Source organism: Leucoraja erinacea, chromosome 7 (assembly GCF_028641065.1).
Source record: "Leucoraja erinacea ecotype New England chromosome 7, Leri_hhj_1, whole genome shotgun sequence".
Classification (NCBI taxonomy): domain Eukaryota; kingdom Metazoa; phylum Chordata; class Chondrichthyes; order Rajiformes; family Rajidae; genus Leucoraja; species Leucoraja erinaceus.
The window spans coordinates 29,883,356-29,902,230 of record NC_073383.1 but is presented as its reverse complement, the minus strand read 5'-3'; the positions used below and the strand labels follow the sequence as shown (position 1 = coordinate 29,902,230).

Below are 18,875 nucleotides of genomic sequence, written 5' to 3'. Positions count from 1 at the left end.
TGTTTGGGATCATTGTCTTGCTGTAGAATGAACCGCCGGCCAATGCGTTTTGAGGCATTTGTTTGAACTTGAGTAGATAGGATGTGTCTATACACTTCAGAATTCATTATGCTACTACCATCAGCAGTTGTATCATCAATGAAGATAAGTGAGCCAGTACCTTCAGCAGCCGTACATGCCCAGGCCATAGCACCCCCACCACCGTGTTTCACAGATGAGGTGGTATGCTTTGGGTCTTGGGCCGTTCCTTCTCTCATCAATACTTTGCTCTTGCCATCACTCTGATATGTTAATCTTCATCTTAATCTTATAGAATTTTTTGAGGATGTAACTAGTAGCGTGGATAGGGGAGAAACCAGTGGATGGGGTGTATCTGGGCTTCCAGAAGGCTTTCGACAAGGTCCCACATAAGAGATTAGTATACAAACTTAAAGCACATGGCATTGGGGGTTCAGTATTGATGTGGATAGAGAACTGGCTGGCAAACAGGAAGCAAAGAGTAGGAGTAAACGGGTCCTTTTCACAATGGCAGGCAGTGACTAGTGGGGTATCGCAAGGCTCAGTGCTGGGACCCCAGCTATTTACAATATATATTAATGATCTGGATGAGGGAATTGAAGGCAATATCTCCAAGTTTGCGGATGACACTAAGCTGGGGGGCAGTGTTAGCTGTGAGGAGGATGCTAGGAGACTGCAAGGTGACTTGGATAGGATGGGTGAGTGGGCAAATGTTTGGCAGATGCAGTATAATGTGGATAAATGTGAGGTTATCCATTTTGGTGGCAAAAACGGGAAAGCAGACTATTATCTAAATGGTGGCCGATTGGGAAAGGGGGAGATGCAGTGAGACCTGGGTGTCATGGTACACCAGTCATTGAAGGTAGGCATGCAGGTGCAGCAGGCAGTAAAGAAAGCGAATGGTATGTTAGCTTTCATTGCAAAAGGATTTGAGTATAGGAGCAGGGAGATTCTACTGCAGTTGTACAGGGTCTTGGTGAGACCACACCTGGAGTATTGCGTACAGTTTTGGTCTCCAAATCTGATGAAGGACATTATTGCCATAGAGGGAGTGCAGAGACGGTTCACCAGACTGATTCCTGGGATGTCAGGACTGTCTTATGAAGAAAGACTGGATAGACTTGGTTTATACTCTGAGTTGGATGATCAGCCATGATCATATTGAATGGCGGTGCAGGCTCGAAGGGCCGAATGGCCTACTCTTGCACCTAATTTCTATGTTTCTCATCTGTCCACAAGACCTTTTTCCAGAAATGTGGTTGGTCTTTTAAGTACTTCTTGGTAAACTGTAACCTGGCCATCCTATTTTTGCAGATAACCAGTGGTCTGCATCTTGCAGTGTAGCCTCTGTATTTCTGTTCATGAAGTCTTCTGCGGACAGTGGTCATTGACAAATCCACACCTGAATCCTGAAGTGTTTCTGATCTCTCGGACAGGTGTTTGTGGATTTTTCTTTAGTATACAGAGAATTCTTCTGTCATTAGCTGTGGAGGTCTTCCTTAGCCTGACAGTCCCTTTGCGATTAGTAAGCTCACCAGTGCTCACTTTCTTCTTAATGATGTTCCAAACATTTGATTTTGGTAAGCCTAAGGTTTGGCTGATGTCTACAACAGTTTTATTCTTGTTTCACAGTTTCATAATGGCTTCTTCGCCTTTCATTGGCATAACTTTGGTCCCCGTGTTGATAAACAGCAATAAAAGTTTCCAACAGTGATGGAAAGTCTGGAGGAAAGACTAGGTGCTGAGAGCTCTCTTATACCTGCATTAAGGAGGCAATTAAACACACCTGAGCAATTACAAACACCTGTGAAGCCATGTGTCCCAAACATTATGGTGCCCTGGAATGGGGGACTATGTATAAACACTGCTGTAATTTCTACATGGTGAAACCAAAATGTGTAAAAATGGCCTTTATTCAAATCTGACAATGTGCACTTTAACCACATGTGATTTTTTTCTATTACAAATCTCAAATTGTGGAGTATAGAGGCAAATAAATAAATGACGGGTCTTTGTCCCAAACATTATGGAGGGCGCTGTAGTAAGAAAACCCTTTAAACTTCACTACACGCTTGACAGCCAGCAATTATGGAACATGATTGTCACAATCTGGTTAGATAGGTCAAACTGATAAACTATTTCCTACAATCCTAGCCTTTCAATTCAAAATTCATTCAGTTGCTCAGGGTGAGGTGAATCTCTTTTATTAACCATTCAATTTCTGTTTCTTCAAACTAAGTAAAAGCAAAAGATACACCAAAATCATGAAGCAGAAATATTAGAATATGATTTTATTTTTTTTCTTCAATGTGCCATATTTTAACCTGGGCTTTCAGTGAGGAACCAATCAAACAATACATGAAACGGTTTTTCTCTATTTGTAACAGAGTTGCAAAGGATACATGAACAATATTGGAAGGTCATTACAAAAATTAACCAATGTTTCAAACTACTGCCTTCTTCCCACAGTTAAGCAGCAACAGCAATGAAAATGTATGCATGTCATAATGAAACAGTTACACGTGTTGTGCAAAAAATAACTAGGTAAAATGTCTGCTTTTACAAATACTTAAGCAGGAACAAATTCAATAAATAAAGTTAGTACTTAAATTGATAACAAACCATTACATTTAAATTGACACTGACTATATTTGATTAACATGTTTTAATTTGATTAGTGTGCAACACTGATTACAAATGAGTACTTCATTTTAAGATTACATAAACCTTTCTGCAAGTGAAGGACTTGTTTCATTTCAAAGCTGGATCTCTTATAAAATTTACAAATGGCTGAGATAAAAACTGCTTCAAATTTTAATAACTCCCTTTGTGCTGATTAACAATGATGATGGCATATTGTATATTAATCTAATTCATACTATATAAATACTTATAAATTACAGCAAAAGCACTTTAAGGCATTTTATAATTTGTACTTTCATAAAGTGCAGTTATTCTTTTGTTAAATGCTGTATTAAAATAATTCAGTGCAACAGCCAGCTTGGTTAAACCTTATTTTTGTTATATAATCAACATGCAATGTTGTTATGTAACAGTCAAACCTTGGTGATAAGCATCATACTGACCAATAACCAGGGCCAGCATACTCCACTAGTGAATTATAATGTAGAGAGGGAAAAAAATGTGTATTAATAATTGTTGACAGCTTGTGTTATTTGGTCCAATGGATACTTTTACACATTAGATTCTATAAATGATCGCTTTGGCTTGACAGAATTAATGTTACTTGAATGAACGTCTCGGTCTACGTTAGATTGTGGTTTAGAAATACTCTCTTGTAAAGAATGCGGAACAGTCACGGATGTACTGGGTTCTTGAATGTTCATGGTTGTTTGACCGGGCTTGGAATGCATTCCATTGTGAAGTGTTCCAGCAGAGACTGGAGTTGGAAGTTTCATAGGATCGTGGTAGGGACTGATAGTTTTGGCAAGCTGCACCTCGGAGTGAATATTTTGACCACCAGTAATAGAGGTAGAATTTGCAACTAATGCATCCGCGGACTGGTCGTGCCAGGTACGAATCTGTTGACCGCTGGGCAGATATTGCTGGGATCTGACTCTTTTATCAATAACTCCCATAAATGGCGTAGTCCTTGGTCTATCTGTCCCACTCAAGTTTGGGTTGGATTTTTCTATTGTGCATTCCAAACTGTTTTTGACATGAGTATCAGATGTCTGCATTGGATCTGGAGTCTGCCCTCCAGGAATGCTACTATTTGGGACAACACTGGTGGTTGAACCAGAAACTTTCATGACTGGTTCATGCATTGGTGTAGAGATGCAAGTCACAAATCCTTGATGGGTTGTATCCAGTTCTTTAACTTGACTTGTATTTTCTGGTAAATTTGTTTTCTGCTGGGACTCTACATGTGTTATTTCTGATGGTATTCCTGTATTTATAAAAACCTCAGTTGCTGTTTGTCCTTCATGCTTCTGCTGTACAGACCTAACAGAGGTCACTCTTTCTCCACAAGTTCCAGAATGATTTCCACTATTAATTGCAGGCTCCAGTTGTACATTTCTGTTGCCCGGCAAAGGAATTGGAGGAAATTGTGTTGGGAGTGGAGTTTTACTGCTATATTGGTAACCTGCTGTTCTTCCTCCAGCTTGTACCAAATTCATATGCTGGTTTGTTTTCACAATTTGAGCTTGTTTAGGTGGTTGCATAACTATTCCTTGTTGTGAGAGTGGTTCTCTGAGATACTTGTGTGTCAATTTATTCTGAGGTGATGCCGGTCTTAATTTCTGAGAAACTATATCTTGCGGACACTTTTTAAATGTGTTTGGACATTGCTGTGGCCTTGATGAGATGGTCATGACTTCATTAGATGCACCAAGCTCGTCGAGTCCATCAAGTGGCGCATTCTCAAGGTGCTGGCTTAATAATTCTTCTTCATTATCAGATTCAATGTTTTGCTGCGGTTGCTGAAATTGTTGTTTTTGCTGTTGTGTTCGCTGCACCTGTTTATATTCCTCTTCAATCCGTGCAAGAAGTCTCTTTATTTCTCGGTTGCCCGGGCAAAGCTTAGCAGCCTCTTGTAGATCTGCAAGAGCTCCAGCAAATTGTCTAAGAAAAGAATATTCATTTTATCACTGGTATAGTAAATGACTGTTCCCAAACAATTTCCAAATAAACAAGGAGTTTTCCTACTTTGGTTACAATTATGTCAACCACAAAGAATAGATTAATGCAAACAGTCTATTTCTAGTTTTATTTTATTGGTGTGTTTGAAGTCCAACAAGTTAACGGTCCTATTGACAACAATGGACAGTACTTCTCACCTGCTGCTTCTTTTGGCTCTTCCTCTGGCATAGTAAGCTTCATATGATTTTGGCTTTAAATCCAGTGCTTTAGAAGCAAATTCCTCAGCCATTCCAAAGTCCTGTCAAAAAGAAGAAAGACATCTATATTCAATCTTGATGACAATCATAATTACTTTGATAATGGAAAAAATACTTCCATGTAAATCCTCCACTAATGAAGGACTTTGCAGGGATATAGGTCCACCACAAATTTTCCAGAGTCTTGCTGTATTATCTGTTTTTGTCATACTGGTTCATTCAGAGGATTTGCAGACATTAATCATCAGCAAACATCCCACTTTAATCTTAGGATGAAAGGAGGGTTATTATTGAGGCAGTTATAAAGATTGATCTTGGGGCACTACCCGAGGAACCTGAACAGTGATAGGGTTTGGGCTAGGATGACCAACCCTCGACAATCAAAACTATGTTCCTTTATGTAGGGGATTACGCCAATCACTAGGGTCTTATTTCCTCAATGTCCAATTACTTCAGTTTTACAAAGGCTGCTTAATGCCGCACTCAATCTAATAATGCCTTGATTAACTCAGGTTTGGAATTCATCTCTTGGGTCTTTATTTGAACCCAGCTGTGACAAGGTTTCGAGCAGGTTAATGCTCCAAAGATCCAAAATAGGCTTTGGTGAGTAGGTTATTGGTAAACTATCAACAACACCTTCCTTTACTGATGATTAGCAAGATGGAATTCATCCTGCTCTTTGTGAATGGAACATTCCCAGGCAATTGTCCATGTAGTAGTAACTTGGAAAATGCCAGTGTTGTAACTTGATGGAAGTTTGGTTGGTGATGTATCCAATTCTGCAAACGAGTCATCAATATTACTCTGAAGAAGGGTCTCGACCCAAAATGTCACCCATTCCTTCTCTCCACAGATGCTGCCATTGTGTCTACCTTGATCAATATTACAGATGGGGATAATTTGGTTAGATTGCATTTGCTGAAAATAGTTAATTTTATTACATGGAGTGAAATGACTGAAAACTGACTTCTGTGATGGTGACGCAGGCGGAAACCAAGATGCATTATCTATTTGGCACTTCTGCTCTCAGTTCATAAATGCTGGGCCCTACTAATGACTGGATGGAGATATTCTTGCAGCTTTCTCTCTTCCCTTTAGCTATTTAGTTTTTCATCATTCACAAAAAGTTGTAATACTGCAGAGCTTCAATCTTAAATGATTTCGCAGTTACATGTGCTGTAGCATACACATTCTTCTGTTCCAGTTTTAAGGTTGGAATCTAATCTTTAGGCATGCCTAGTGCTATTCAAGGCACGCTTTTCTGCACTTCACACCGAACCAGGCTTGATAGAAGACTGAATGATAATGCCAGGTGAAGATGTTACAGACTGCATAAATGTGCATTTCTACTGCTGCTTTGAAATGCCAGATCTTCTCTGACTATCGCATTCAACATGGCTGAGGTGTCACAAAATGAAGGAAGACTAGGACATGACTTTCCATGAAATTGACGGTAGGAGTAATCTTTGCTTAACAAAGCAACTTTAGTTGATGCCTTGTTTTAACTATCATTAGAACATATTTGGTACTTAATTCACTTTTTCTTTTTAAGTAAAAAAGTAAATTGCTGATAATGACCCACTGGCATAAATTTAAGTTGGAAATGCAAGGAACTACAAATGCTGGTTTACAAAGAAAGTCAGTACTGAAGTAACTCAGCAGATCAGGTAGTATCTCTGGAGAACGTGGATTGGTGACATTTTGAGTCAGGACCCTGTGGACTGACTGTAGTGGGGAGGGGGGGTGGGGTAGGGGTTGAGAGAATGTTGGGGGGAACAGGACAAAGTCTGGCAAGTGATAAATGGATACAGCTGTGGACTGATTGTAGTGGGGAGGGGGGGTGGGGTAGGGGTTGAGAGAATGTTGGGGGGAACAGGACAAAGTATGGCAAGTGATAAATGGATACAGCTGAGGGGGATTTTGATTGGCATATGTTTGGACAAAGGCCAGAGATGAAAAGACACAAAGTGTGAGATCAGTATACAAGAGGTACAAATTGTTAAACCAGATGAAGGAACGGGTTTGAATCCAGGTGGGGCAGAGGGAGGATTGTTTGTTGGTTAGTTATCTAAAACTGCAAAGTTCAGTGTTCATACTGTTTAGCTACCAAAGCTCAATATGAGGTGCTGTTCCTTCAGTGTGTGTGAGTGACCTCACTACAGCAATGGAGGAGGCCCAGGCCAGTGTGAGATTGGGGAGGGGAGTTAAAATAGTTAGCAACCAGGAGATCCAGCAGGAAGTGTTGCTGAAACATTTTTGTCGAGTTCATGCTTGGTCTCGCCGATGTAAATGAGGTCGCGACCAGGACACCAAATGTGGTGGATGAGGTTAGAGGAGGTGCACGTGAAAATGCAATTGAACTAACATGTTCTTGTTCTCAACATTTCCAATGGGAAAAACTGCAGATGCTGGAATCCAAAATAAAAACAGAAACACCAGAAATTTTCAGCAATTTTCTCTGTGGAAAGAGAAACCAGTTGTGATGAAAGGTCATGACCCAAAACATGAACTGGTTTCTCTTTCCACAGATGCTGCTTGCATCCAGAATTTTACAGTGCCCTCCATAATGTTTGGGGCAAAGATCCATCATTTATTTATTTGCCTCAGTACTCCACAATTTGAGATTTGTAATTGAAAAAAATCACATGTGGTTGAAATGCACATTGTCAGATTTGAATAAAGGTCATTTTTATACATTTTGGGCTCACCATATAGAAATTACAGCTGTGTTTATACATAGTCCCCCCATTTCAGGGCACCATAATGTTTGGGACACATGGCTTCACAGTTTGTAATTGCCTCCTTAATAAGAGAGCTCCCATCACCTTTGGAAACTTTTATTGCTGTTTATCAACCTGAGGGCCAAATTTGTGCTAATGAAAGTCAAAGAAGCCATTATGAGACTGAGAAGCAAGAATAAAACTGTTAGAGACGTCAACCAAACATTAGGCTTACCAATATCAACTGTTTGGAACATCATTAAGAAGAAAGAGAGCACTGGTGAGCTTACTAATCGCAAAGGGACTGGCAGGCCAAGGAAGACCTCCACATCTAATGACAGAAGAATTCTGCCTATAATAAAGAAAAATCGAAAAACACCTGTCCAACAGATCAAACACTCTTCGGGAGTCAGCTGTGGATTTGTCAATGACCACTGTCCGCAGAAGACTTCATGAACAGAAATACAGAGGCTACACTGCAAGATGCAAACCACTGCTTAGCTGCAAAAATAGGATGGCCAGTTTACAGAGAAGTACTTAAAAGAGCAACCACAGTTCTGGAAAAAGGTCTAGTGGACAGATGAGCGAGGATTAACACATCAGAGTGATGGCAAGAGCAAAGTATGGAGGAGAGAAGGAACTGCCCAAGATCCAAAGCATACCACCTCATCTGTGATACATGATGGTGGGGGTGTTATGGCCTGGGCACTATGGCTGCTGAAGATACTGGCTCACTTATCTTAATTGATGATACAACTGCCGATGGTAGTAGCATAATTGAATTCTGAAGTGTATAGACACATCCTATCTGATCAAGTTCAAACAAATGCCTCAAAACTCATTGGCCGGCAGTTAATTCCGAGCAAGACAATGATCCCAAACATACTGCTAAAACAACAAAGGAGTTTTTCAAAGCTAAAAAATTGTCAATTCTTGAGTGGCCAAGTCAATCACCCAATCTGAACCCAAATGAGCATTCCTTTTATATGCTGAAGGAGACTAGCGCCCATAACAAGCATAAGCTAAAGATGGCTGCAATACAGGCCTGGCAGAGCATCACCAGAGAACCCAGCAATTGGTGATGTCCTTGAATTGCAGTCATTGTGCGCAACGGATATACAACAAAATACTAAACATGACTACTTTCATTTACATGACATGGCTGTGCCCTGAAATGGAGGAGACTATGTATAAACACTGCTGTACTTTCAACATGGTGAAACCAAAATGTATAAAAATGGCCATTATTAAAATCTGACAATGTGCACTTTAATCACATGTGACTTTTCCTATTGCAAATCTCAAATTGTGGAGTACATAGGCAAATAAATAAATGATAGGTCTTTGTCCCAAACATTATGGAGGGCACTGTAGATGCTGTTTAACATGTCAGTGCAGGTGTCATAACTGGGAAAAGAACATGAAGTTAGTGTAGTGGAGAGATACAGCATGGAAACAGCACACACCAATTAATGATCACAGGAACACAATGAATGAAAATAGTATATATTCTCATCCAATTCTAAAAACGGCTTCATGTTTGCCCTCCCTGAACAGATTGGAACTAAAGAGTCTGAAAGGATTGAGAATAGCTCTGAGAAAGCAAATTTGTTTGCTGTGTGCCATGATCTTTAACTACAACAGTTTCATAAATAAAGTTAAAAGTGAAACTAGGATTAAGTTGGGTTAATAGTTTATTCTGTTAATAATCTATTGTGATGGTGATTAATGTAAGAATTTATTGACAGTGAGCAATGCAGAGGAACATGTGTGCCAGATTTACAAATCAGTGACATGCCAAGTGAAGACAGACAAAAACAACATCGATTTGTCAAAAGGGGATATGGCACAAATAAAATTGAAAGACATAACCTGAATGTCCAAAGTTGTTAGCAATATACAATCTATAAATCTTGCATTTCTTAGTCAGTATCTGTAAAAATCACCAAGAACCATTTCACTAAAACAAGAGAATGCAGCCTCAAAAGGACACTTCAATGGACAAAATATGTCTGTGGTTGCAAAGATGTAGTATGTTGATTAATTTATGCTTAGATGTGCCTAGTTTAGGTTTCAGTGTTTAAAATGCCATTAACAATATTATAATAAATCATGTGAATAAAGCAGTGATAATTCATACAAACACATTTAACTTGATCTCTGATCACCAATTAAAAGATTAACACAAAGTGCTGGAGTAACTCAGGTCAGACAGCTTTGCTAGAAGTCATGGATTGGCAAATTTTTGGGTCTGGATCCTTCTTCAATATCTGCAGTTTCATGTGTCTACTCTCTAAAAATTAACTCTTAACTGGAATATAGTGCAACTTTTAAACTGGGAGTTAGGTATGCAGATAGTTCATAAGGCAATTAAACTAAACCTCTGAACAGCCAGAAGCAAATAGCCATTTTCTTGTCCTATCAGCAAAATAATAGGTAGAACACATGCATGTTTCTTCTACTTTTGCACATACACAGCTCATTGGGAATGTTAGTAACTTATTCAGCATTTGTTCAATGCATTCTAACATTTAAAGTTACGTAAATTAAAGTGTTCTTTATAGAAGTAATATGTTAACCTGAAATAATCTGAGTCTTTAGTACTGAGAATTTAGCATTTTCTTAAACCTGCTTTAGTTGGCATGATTAGAAGTCTCCCTCATCTTGGAAAAGGACTACTGATTCCAAGCAAATACAAACATTGTGCCAAGCTAACAGAGTTAAAAATCAGTGAAACAAAAGTATGAAACTAACCTTGATCAGCAATGCCACAGGTCAGAAACTCATTAAGTTAACTTCTCAGCATTTGGAACTAAAGTTGCCTCTCCACCCTGACACCTCTCAAAATATAAACATGCACAGTCACTGTACCAATTTAAGGATTATAAGTAGATGAATTGGAAGTTGCACAAAATTAGATAGTAAAGCTTACATTGGTTTTCCTCCGGCATCTGGACAAGTTTAAGTAAAGAGAAATCTTCAGATCTCTGAAAGATTTTACTTCATCGCCAAATCCTTCTCTTGGAAATTTCCTTAGAGCATACTGGTATCTTTGGGCTGCCTCCTTCATTTTTCCTTTCTGCAGGAGTAGAGAGTGACAACATATTTCTGTTTGTAGTATGAAGAATTCTAATTGAGCTTTATGAAATATATGGCCTAATTAAGAAGTTCATTCATAGCTGCAAGACATTAGTTTACTTTGTAGCAGAAACAGGACTCTTATCTGCAACAGGCTAAGGCAGAGATAGAGTGGGAATCCAAGGAATAAAGAATACCAATTGGCTCTGTGATCCATGACACAATATTAGCTACATTCTGGGCTTCTTCCAGCCTTGCTAAAAATTGACCATCTGCTTCATAATGATCAGGAAGAGTTTATCAGACTCAAAAAGAGGGATTTCACGAGATAACAATACTATTCATGCTTAACAAGGGTGGGGACTTGCCATTTGTATAAAAACAGTAACATTTTCTATTGATATACTGGAAAATACCTACTACAGTAAATGTGGGGCTTCGAGTGCACAAGGTTGATGAATTAGCAACAGCAAACAAAGAAATGGCAGATATGTTGAATCATTGTTTTTTGCCCCAGTCTTCTTACAAGCATTATCCCAAGGTATCAGGCATGTTCATTTCAAATCACATAGCTTCACTGGACGAACCATCAGTAATGTAGCAAAATCTATTCACGTACAAATAGTTTAAGAAATGCTACATCATTCAGGTTTAAAGTTAGAATGCATCCAGAAGAATCGGTTCTTGTGACATTGGGATTAGTTATGAGGCAGGAAGAATCTTGACTAGTTACATCATGGCCTGGTAGAACAATTTTAACAAGAGGCTGCAGACAGTGGTAGACTCAACCCAGTCCATAACAGGCACTACCCTCCCCTCAAGTTAAAAACATCTATATGAGACACTGCCTCAAAGCCACTGCATCTATCAAAGATTCCCGCCATACCCTCTTCTTACTGTGATCATCGGCATGAGGTACAGAAGCCTGAAGTCCGACTATCAGATTCGGGGACAAATACTTTCCTACAACCGTCAAGTTTTTTTAACTGACTTAATCAAGGAACGGAACATCATGGATCACCTCTTGTACTACCAAGGATGATTTCTAATTGTGTTTTGCACTAATATATTGATTCTGCAGTTTTTCTTTACACTGCCTAGTAGAATTTGTGTATAATTTGTATTTGTGTGTTGTCTGAGTTTTTCTGCCTGCAATGCTGTGGCAAGCAAGATTTTAATTGTACATGTACCTCACCAGACTTATGCAGATAGTATAAACTCAACTTTATCTGCTCAAGATGAAATGACTGGTGTTGTTGGGGAGAATCACCAGTATGCAGAGAATAAGATGCAGAAAAACTTACAATATTAGGTAAGATAGTAGTACTATTTTAGGTAGAAGCAATCCAAGACAGAATGTGTATGTGCAAATGCAGAAAGCATAGTGAATAAGATTAAGGTTCAAGCACAAATAGCCATGTGGGGATATAATGTATTTCTGACAAGTGAATGGACACTCAATGAGGATTGGGCACTTAATATTCCTGAACACAAAGAAAAATTGTATGGAAATATTTATGTAGAGTTCGATTTCTGTCAGTCAATCAATTTGTAACCTGGGGAATTACTGTATTTTGTTTCATAATCAGCAAACTTTGTCATGAGCCTGTAAAATATAGTGTTTAATCAGATTAATCTTTGGTCCATGTTGATGGTAAGTTTCAGCTCACTGCCGACACGGGATATCATGAGACACTCCATGCTGATGATTCCTGATCATCTCTTTAAGATTCCTCACAGGCTTGCAGTTATCTGGTTTATCACTGCAGCCCTACTTGACTCAAGGAACATCATTAGTTATCCTTTTTTCTGGTACATTACCTGTGCTACCACGGACACAAAAATCACTGCCAATACTGCCTCACCTTCTAATTATGTCTTTTTTCCCCACTGCTGACAAATATCATGGACCGGTAAAATTTTCCACACTAGATCAGCACAGTGGCACATTGGTAGAGTTGCTGCCTTGCGCTAGCGACCGGGTTTAATTCTGACTATGGGTGCTGTCTGTACTGAGTTTGTATGTTCTCCCTGTGACCTGCGTAGGTTTTCTCTGAGATCTTCGGTTTCCTCCCACACTTCAAAGACGTACAGGTTTGTAGGTTAATTGGTGTGGTATAAATGTAAATTGTCCCTAGAGTGTGTAGGATAGTGTTAATGTGTGGGGATCACTGGTCGTCATGGACTCGGTGGGCCGAAGGGCCTGTTTCCGTGCTGTATCTCTTAAACTACCAGCTGATGTTTGCAACAATTTTTCATTTCACTGTATTTTCCAGCAAACCTGGTAAATTTCAAGGGAGGTAAGGAAACACAAACAGGTGAGTTTAAAAGACGCATGGTGACAGGGGCCCAGATCATTTTGGAGTGCGGAAATCTCATAACAGATGACATTACTGAAGCCTGTGCATAGTATTTTAATGGAAATCTGATCTAATATTTACCAAGACATGATAATGGCAAATTTTGACCATGCTTAAGATAGTATTTAAATACTATTATTGTTAATTGGTATTAGTATAATCAGTATAAATGTAATTGTCCCTAGTGTGTGTAGGATAGTGTTAAATGTACGGGGGACGCTGGTCGGCGCAGACTTGGTGGGCCGAATGGCCTGTTTCCACGCTGTATCTCTAAATTAAACTAAACCCAAAATACTTCAACTGTATCATAATTTAAAGAATTGAACAGTTTCACAATTTCATTCCAGCAGTGTATAGACATGAAGTATAAAGAATTTCTATTTCAATAAAAATCTCACTGCTTCTCCCCAATCTTATGGTGTCCAATCATTTTCTTAATGTAAACATATACATTTTTTTTTGAAAATAAGTTTTGAGAAACTAGTTCAATGGATCCTCATTATTTTCAAAACGAAAATGATGACCCAATATATATTGTGCAGGACACTGGTTAGTGAAGTAGACAAAAAGCAAAATAAATATAGTAGCAGAGGGTAGGCAATGCATTTTTTTTTTTAAAGGACTGCTGTATAAAGGGAAGATTGAATAAAAGAATAATTTTATCAAAGATGAATATGTCATGAAGGACTAATACCTACATAAATATATTTGCGGTAGAGATACTGTATTTACTGGATATGGTTTCAAGTCAAATAAAAAAATATACCTTATAAAGAAGGTTGCCCTCTTCCATTAGTTTCTGTAATAAAATTATCAGAATGTCTGGTTTGGATGTAGCCATTGCCCATGCAGCATTACCTGGACAAATAATATACAAAAATAATACAATATTACACAAAAAAGCAAGTTCATACCATTACATATGAAAATTTAAGTTCTATTACCTCTGTTTCTGTTACAGCAATTTCTGTTTAAAAGACTAATCCCTGAATAACCATAAGAACATGTGTAGCCTTAGTAATTTATTAATGGACGCATTCATGAACGGGAATAAAAAGAGGGGGGAAGCTAATATAAAGTTTAAAAAAAATAATTGCCTTTATTTTTATTTAAAATTAATTAATCTGGCACACAAAACAGTACAACACAAGAACAGGCCAATTTGAATGGGTCAATCGTGTTAAATTTCAGCAATGATAGATGTGGCAATTTCACAGTAAACATATAAAATCTGTTGTCACAGAATGACTGTGTCAAATATTGTCATTGAAAAAATATTCAGAACATTTAAAAAAAAAAGCAATGGCAAAAAGTTTAAGGAAGTTCTTAAAGATTGTCTATTTTTGAATAAGTAACCAAGATGTTTGACTCCATTTCCATCACAGAAATATGAGCGCACTAATGGCTGAAAAGGCAACAGCACTGATTGTGTGGGAATTAATGCATACAAATGCAGCCTGGTTTCAAAAGCAAAGTATCAAGGCAGGCAGCAACACGATTACTGTAAGAAATCTAATGCTCATTTCCAGAACAAAGTAGCACATTGGAAATTCAACTACAAATTATGTACAGGCCTGTTGCTGGAAACCCCTTATCAATTGCCACACAAATTAAAAGAATATAAAATGTAACCATCTTAATAATAGACGATTTCCCATTGGTGCCCTCCAATAAACTGACAAATATACCATGTGACTGCAAGAAATAGCTGAGGCTAGTGGCAAAGGTCTGTGCAGCTACAGTGTCCTCCATAATTATTTGCCTCTATACTCCACAATTTGAGATTTGTAATAGATAAAAAATCACATGCGGTTAAAGTGCACATTGTCAGATTTTATAAAAGGGTATTTTTATACATTTTGGTTTCACCATGTAGAAATTACAGCTGTGTTTATACCCCACACCCCACCCCCCCCATTTCAGGGCACCATCATGTTTGGGACACATGGCTTCACAGGTGTTTGTAATTGCTCAGGTGTGTTTAAATGCCTCCTTAATTCAGGTATAAGAGAGCTCTCAGCACCTTGTCTTTCCATCATCTTTGGAAACCTTTATTGCTGTTTATCAACATGAGGACCAAAGTTGTGCCAATGAAAGTCAAAGAAGCCATTATGAGACTGAGAAACAAGAGTAAAACTGTTAGAGACATCAGCCAAACCTTAGGCTTATTAAAATCAACTGTTTGGAACATCATTAAGAAGAGAGAGTGCTTACTAATCGCAAAGGGACTGGCAGGCCAAGGAAGACCTCCACATCTGATGGCAGAAGAATTATCTCTATCATCATATACATATTAAAACTCTCATCTTGTTTGTGTGGTTGTCTTTACATCTTCGTAAAAACACTACGCGGTAACGATTACATATTCTGATTCACATTTTTCCCCTCTAGGCAGATAAATTTATTAATACTTTATGCTTTATTTCTCGACATTAAAGTTTAAATCAAAAGACTGAATTTAAAACGACCAGTTCCATGATGATGTCACAATGGCACGGCCAGCCGTGATCAGCTTCACTGAAGATTTCATCCTACATTTCACAAGTTAATCACGATTAAAGTTTTAAAAATGCCAAATTTAACAAGATTTTTACTGTTAAAATCCTAGCTTCCAACACACTTCAATACAAATTTGCAAAACAGAAACACTCAGAACTTTTCACCTCAATGGGATTTTTCAACAGGAGGGGAAGGGCCAATTGGTATTGCAGTTGGAACTTCTGCGGCAGGCTGGGGAAGTGCAATTGGAATTTTTTTTGAAGTCCACTGCTGTGGGAGGCAGGTGAGTGCTGGAATCTTACATTCGGAAACGGGTTAAGTTGCGTTGGGGGAACGGCTGAGTGGTGGAATATTGTGTTGGGAGACCACACCGTTGGGGGAGCAGACATATTCCGATTCACATTTTTCATTAAAATGATTAAAATCATTCCTGCCAGCTTCCAACACACTTCGATACAATGTTGGGACACAGGAATACTGAACTTTTCACCTCACAGGTGGGAGAGGGCGAATTGCTATTGCAACACGCAGAGGAAGTGCAATTGGAATTTTTTTAAAAGCCCACTGCTGAGGGAGGCAGGGGAGTGCTGGAATCTTACTTCGGGAATGGCTTAAGTTGGAGGACCACGCCCACCCCCCCCCACCCCCCATGGGGGCTACGGGTAGGGAATGAGTGCATTGGGGGAGTCTGCACTTGGTCTAGTACTTATTAAAACTCTGATCTTGTATGTGTGTATATGTGGTTGCCTTTACATCTTCGCTGATTCACATTTTTCCCCTCTAGGCAGAGTTCACCTTCACTGAACATTTTATGCTTTATTTCTCGACTTAATTCTCGACATTACTGATTAAAGTTTAAAAAATTCAAAAACTGAATTTAAAACTACCAGCTTCAACTGATGACGTCACAATGTCGGCTAGCTATGATCAGCTTCACTGAAGATTTCATCCTATATTTCACGTTATTCGCGATTAAAGTTTTAAAAATGCCAACTTTAAAAAGATTTTTACTGTTAAAATACTAGCTTCCAACAAATTTTGATACAAAGTTGCAAGACAGAAATACTCTGAACTTTTCACCTCAATGGGAATTTTCAACAGGAGGGGAAGGTCCAATTGATATTGCAGTTGAAACTTCTGCGGCAGGCAGAGGAAGTGCAATTGGAATTTTTTTTTTTTAAGTCCACCTCTGAGTGCGGCGGGGGGGGTGCTGGAATCTTACGTTCAGGAACGGGTTAAGTTGTGTTGGGAGAACGGCTGAGTGGCGGAATATTGCGATGGGAAACCACACCGTTGGGGGAGCAGACATATTCTGATCCACATTTTTCATTAAAATCATTCCTGCCAGCTTCCAACACACTTCAATACAACGTTGTGACAGGAACACAGAAATTTTCACCTCACAGGAGGGGGAGGGTGAATTGCCATTGCAACGCGCAAGGGAAGTACGATAGGATTTTTTTTTAAAGCCCACTGTTGAGAGAGGCAGGAGAGTGCTGGAATCTTACATTCGGGAATGGCTTGAGTTGGAGGACCACGCCTCCTGTGGGGGCTACAGGTAGGGGACGGGATTGTGTTGGGGGTATTATGGCCTGAGCATGTATGGCTGCTGAAGGTACTGGCTCACATCTTCATTGATGATACAACTGCTGATGGTAGTAGAATAATGAATTCTGAAGTGTATAGACACATCCTATCTGCTCAAGTTCAAACAAATGCCTCAAAACTCATTGGCCGGCAGTTCAATCTACAGCAAGACAATGATCACCCTGCTAAAGCAACAAAGGAGTTTTTCAAAGCTAAAGAATTGGCAATTCTTGAGTGGCCAAGTCAATCACCCGATCTGAACCCAATTGAGCATGCCTTTTATATGCTGAAGAGAAAACTGAAGGGGAGCATCTCTGGGGAACAAGGTTAGGTGACATTACGGGTCAGGAACCCTCCTCAGACTGACTAGGGATGGGGTGGGAAAGAGAGCTGGAGGAGAGGCAGGACAACATCTTGCAGGTAATAAGTTGATATGTGAGGGGTTTTTTGATGGACATGTTTGGACAAAGGCTAGAGATGAAAAGACAAGATGTGAGACAAAGGGAAGGGATGTGGGTGGAAGGGGAGAAATAGGTAAGAGTCCAAGTGGGACACAGGAGAGAGGGGATGGGGATTTATATGGGGGGGGGAAATGGGAGAGGGGGAGGTTTATGTTGTTCCATATAATTGGACAATTCAACATTCATACCTTTGTGTTGTTAGCGACTGAAACAGGATACGAGGTGCTGTCCCTCCAGTTTGCGTGTATCCTCACGCTGGCAATGGAAGAGGCTCAGGACAGAAAGGTCAGTATGGGAATGGGAAGAGGATTGGCAGACCATGCGCGTTCGGCGAAAGTCTACACTTGCTCTCGCCGATGTACTGGAGGCCACATAAGAAAAATGGATGCAGTAGATTAGGTTAGATGAGGTACACATGAACCTCTATCTTGCCTGGAATGACTGCTGGGGTTCCTGGATGGAGGTGAAGGAGGAGTTATATGGACAGGTGTTACATCTCCTGGGGTTACAGGGGAAAGAACATGGGGAGTGAATGGTTTGGGTGGGATGGGGGGGAGTTGCAGACGGAGTGGTCACTGCGGAATGCAGAAAAGGCTGATGGGGTGAAAGGAGAGGACAAGGGGAACTCTCCTTGTTCCGTCTGGGTGGAGGAGGAACGAGAGCAGAGAGGAGACACGAGTGAGGGATCCATCTATGACAGCAGGTGGAAAATGGCCCAGGTATGTCCTGTGCATGTCATGCATGGAAAATCTAATCCAGCTAATTAAGAAAAATTAAACTGCAGTTATCAAAATATCTGGATCCAAACAAGGAGAATATCCAATATAGTTCAGTTTAGTTTATTATTATCACGTGTACAGTGAAAGCTTTTGTTGCATGCTATATAGTTAAAGAAAAGACTGCATGATAACAATCAAGTATATACCACATGAAGGCAAGGGAAGTGCAAATCAGCAGCGAAAGTGATGACACATGCAAGTTCTGTGTGTTTTCTGTACCAGAAAAGCAATTGAAGTATGTCCAGAGAAGGATTGAATCAGACTGCTTTGATTAACTCACACAAAAAATGGCCTAGCTTGGGCCCATACAAGGCACATCGCTACACGTCTGATCTGAAGAAAGTAGGTAAAGCTGAAGAAAAAGTTATTGAATACGAGTATGTATGTTCTGGATCTAACCATCTCACGGGACAGGCGAGCCAAAAACATCTATCACAAGCTCCCATGCTCTCTCAGTCATCCCAACCCTACCTCCTGCCAGGACATTATTGCTTGTCACTCTGGCTCAGAC

General features: G+C 39.5%; 1 protein-coding gene across 2 annotated transcripts in view; it reads right to left on the bottom strand.

The window, feature by feature from the left end:
• Positions 1–2,296: 2,296 nt before the first annotated feature.
• LOC129698814 (protein TANC1-like) overlaps positions 2,297–18,875 on the bottom strand; it is a 116,889-nt gene continuing 100,310 nt past the window's right edge. For both annotated transcript variants that reach the window (XM_055638114.1, XM_055638115.1), the window contains 4 exons: positions 13,805–13,896; positions 10,533–10,679; positions 4,821–4,921; positions 2,297–4,605 (listed from right to left, as the gene is read on the bottom strand). In XM_055638114.1, the coding sequence (XP_055494089.1) occupies positions 3,213–4,605; positions 4,821–4,921; positions 10,533–10,679; positions 13,805–13,896 (1,733 nt within the window). In that variant the 3' untranslated portion in view covers positions 2,297–3,212. The remainder of the gene's footprint in view (positions 4,606–4,820; positions 4,922–10,532; positions 10,680–13,804; positions 13,897–18,875) is intronic.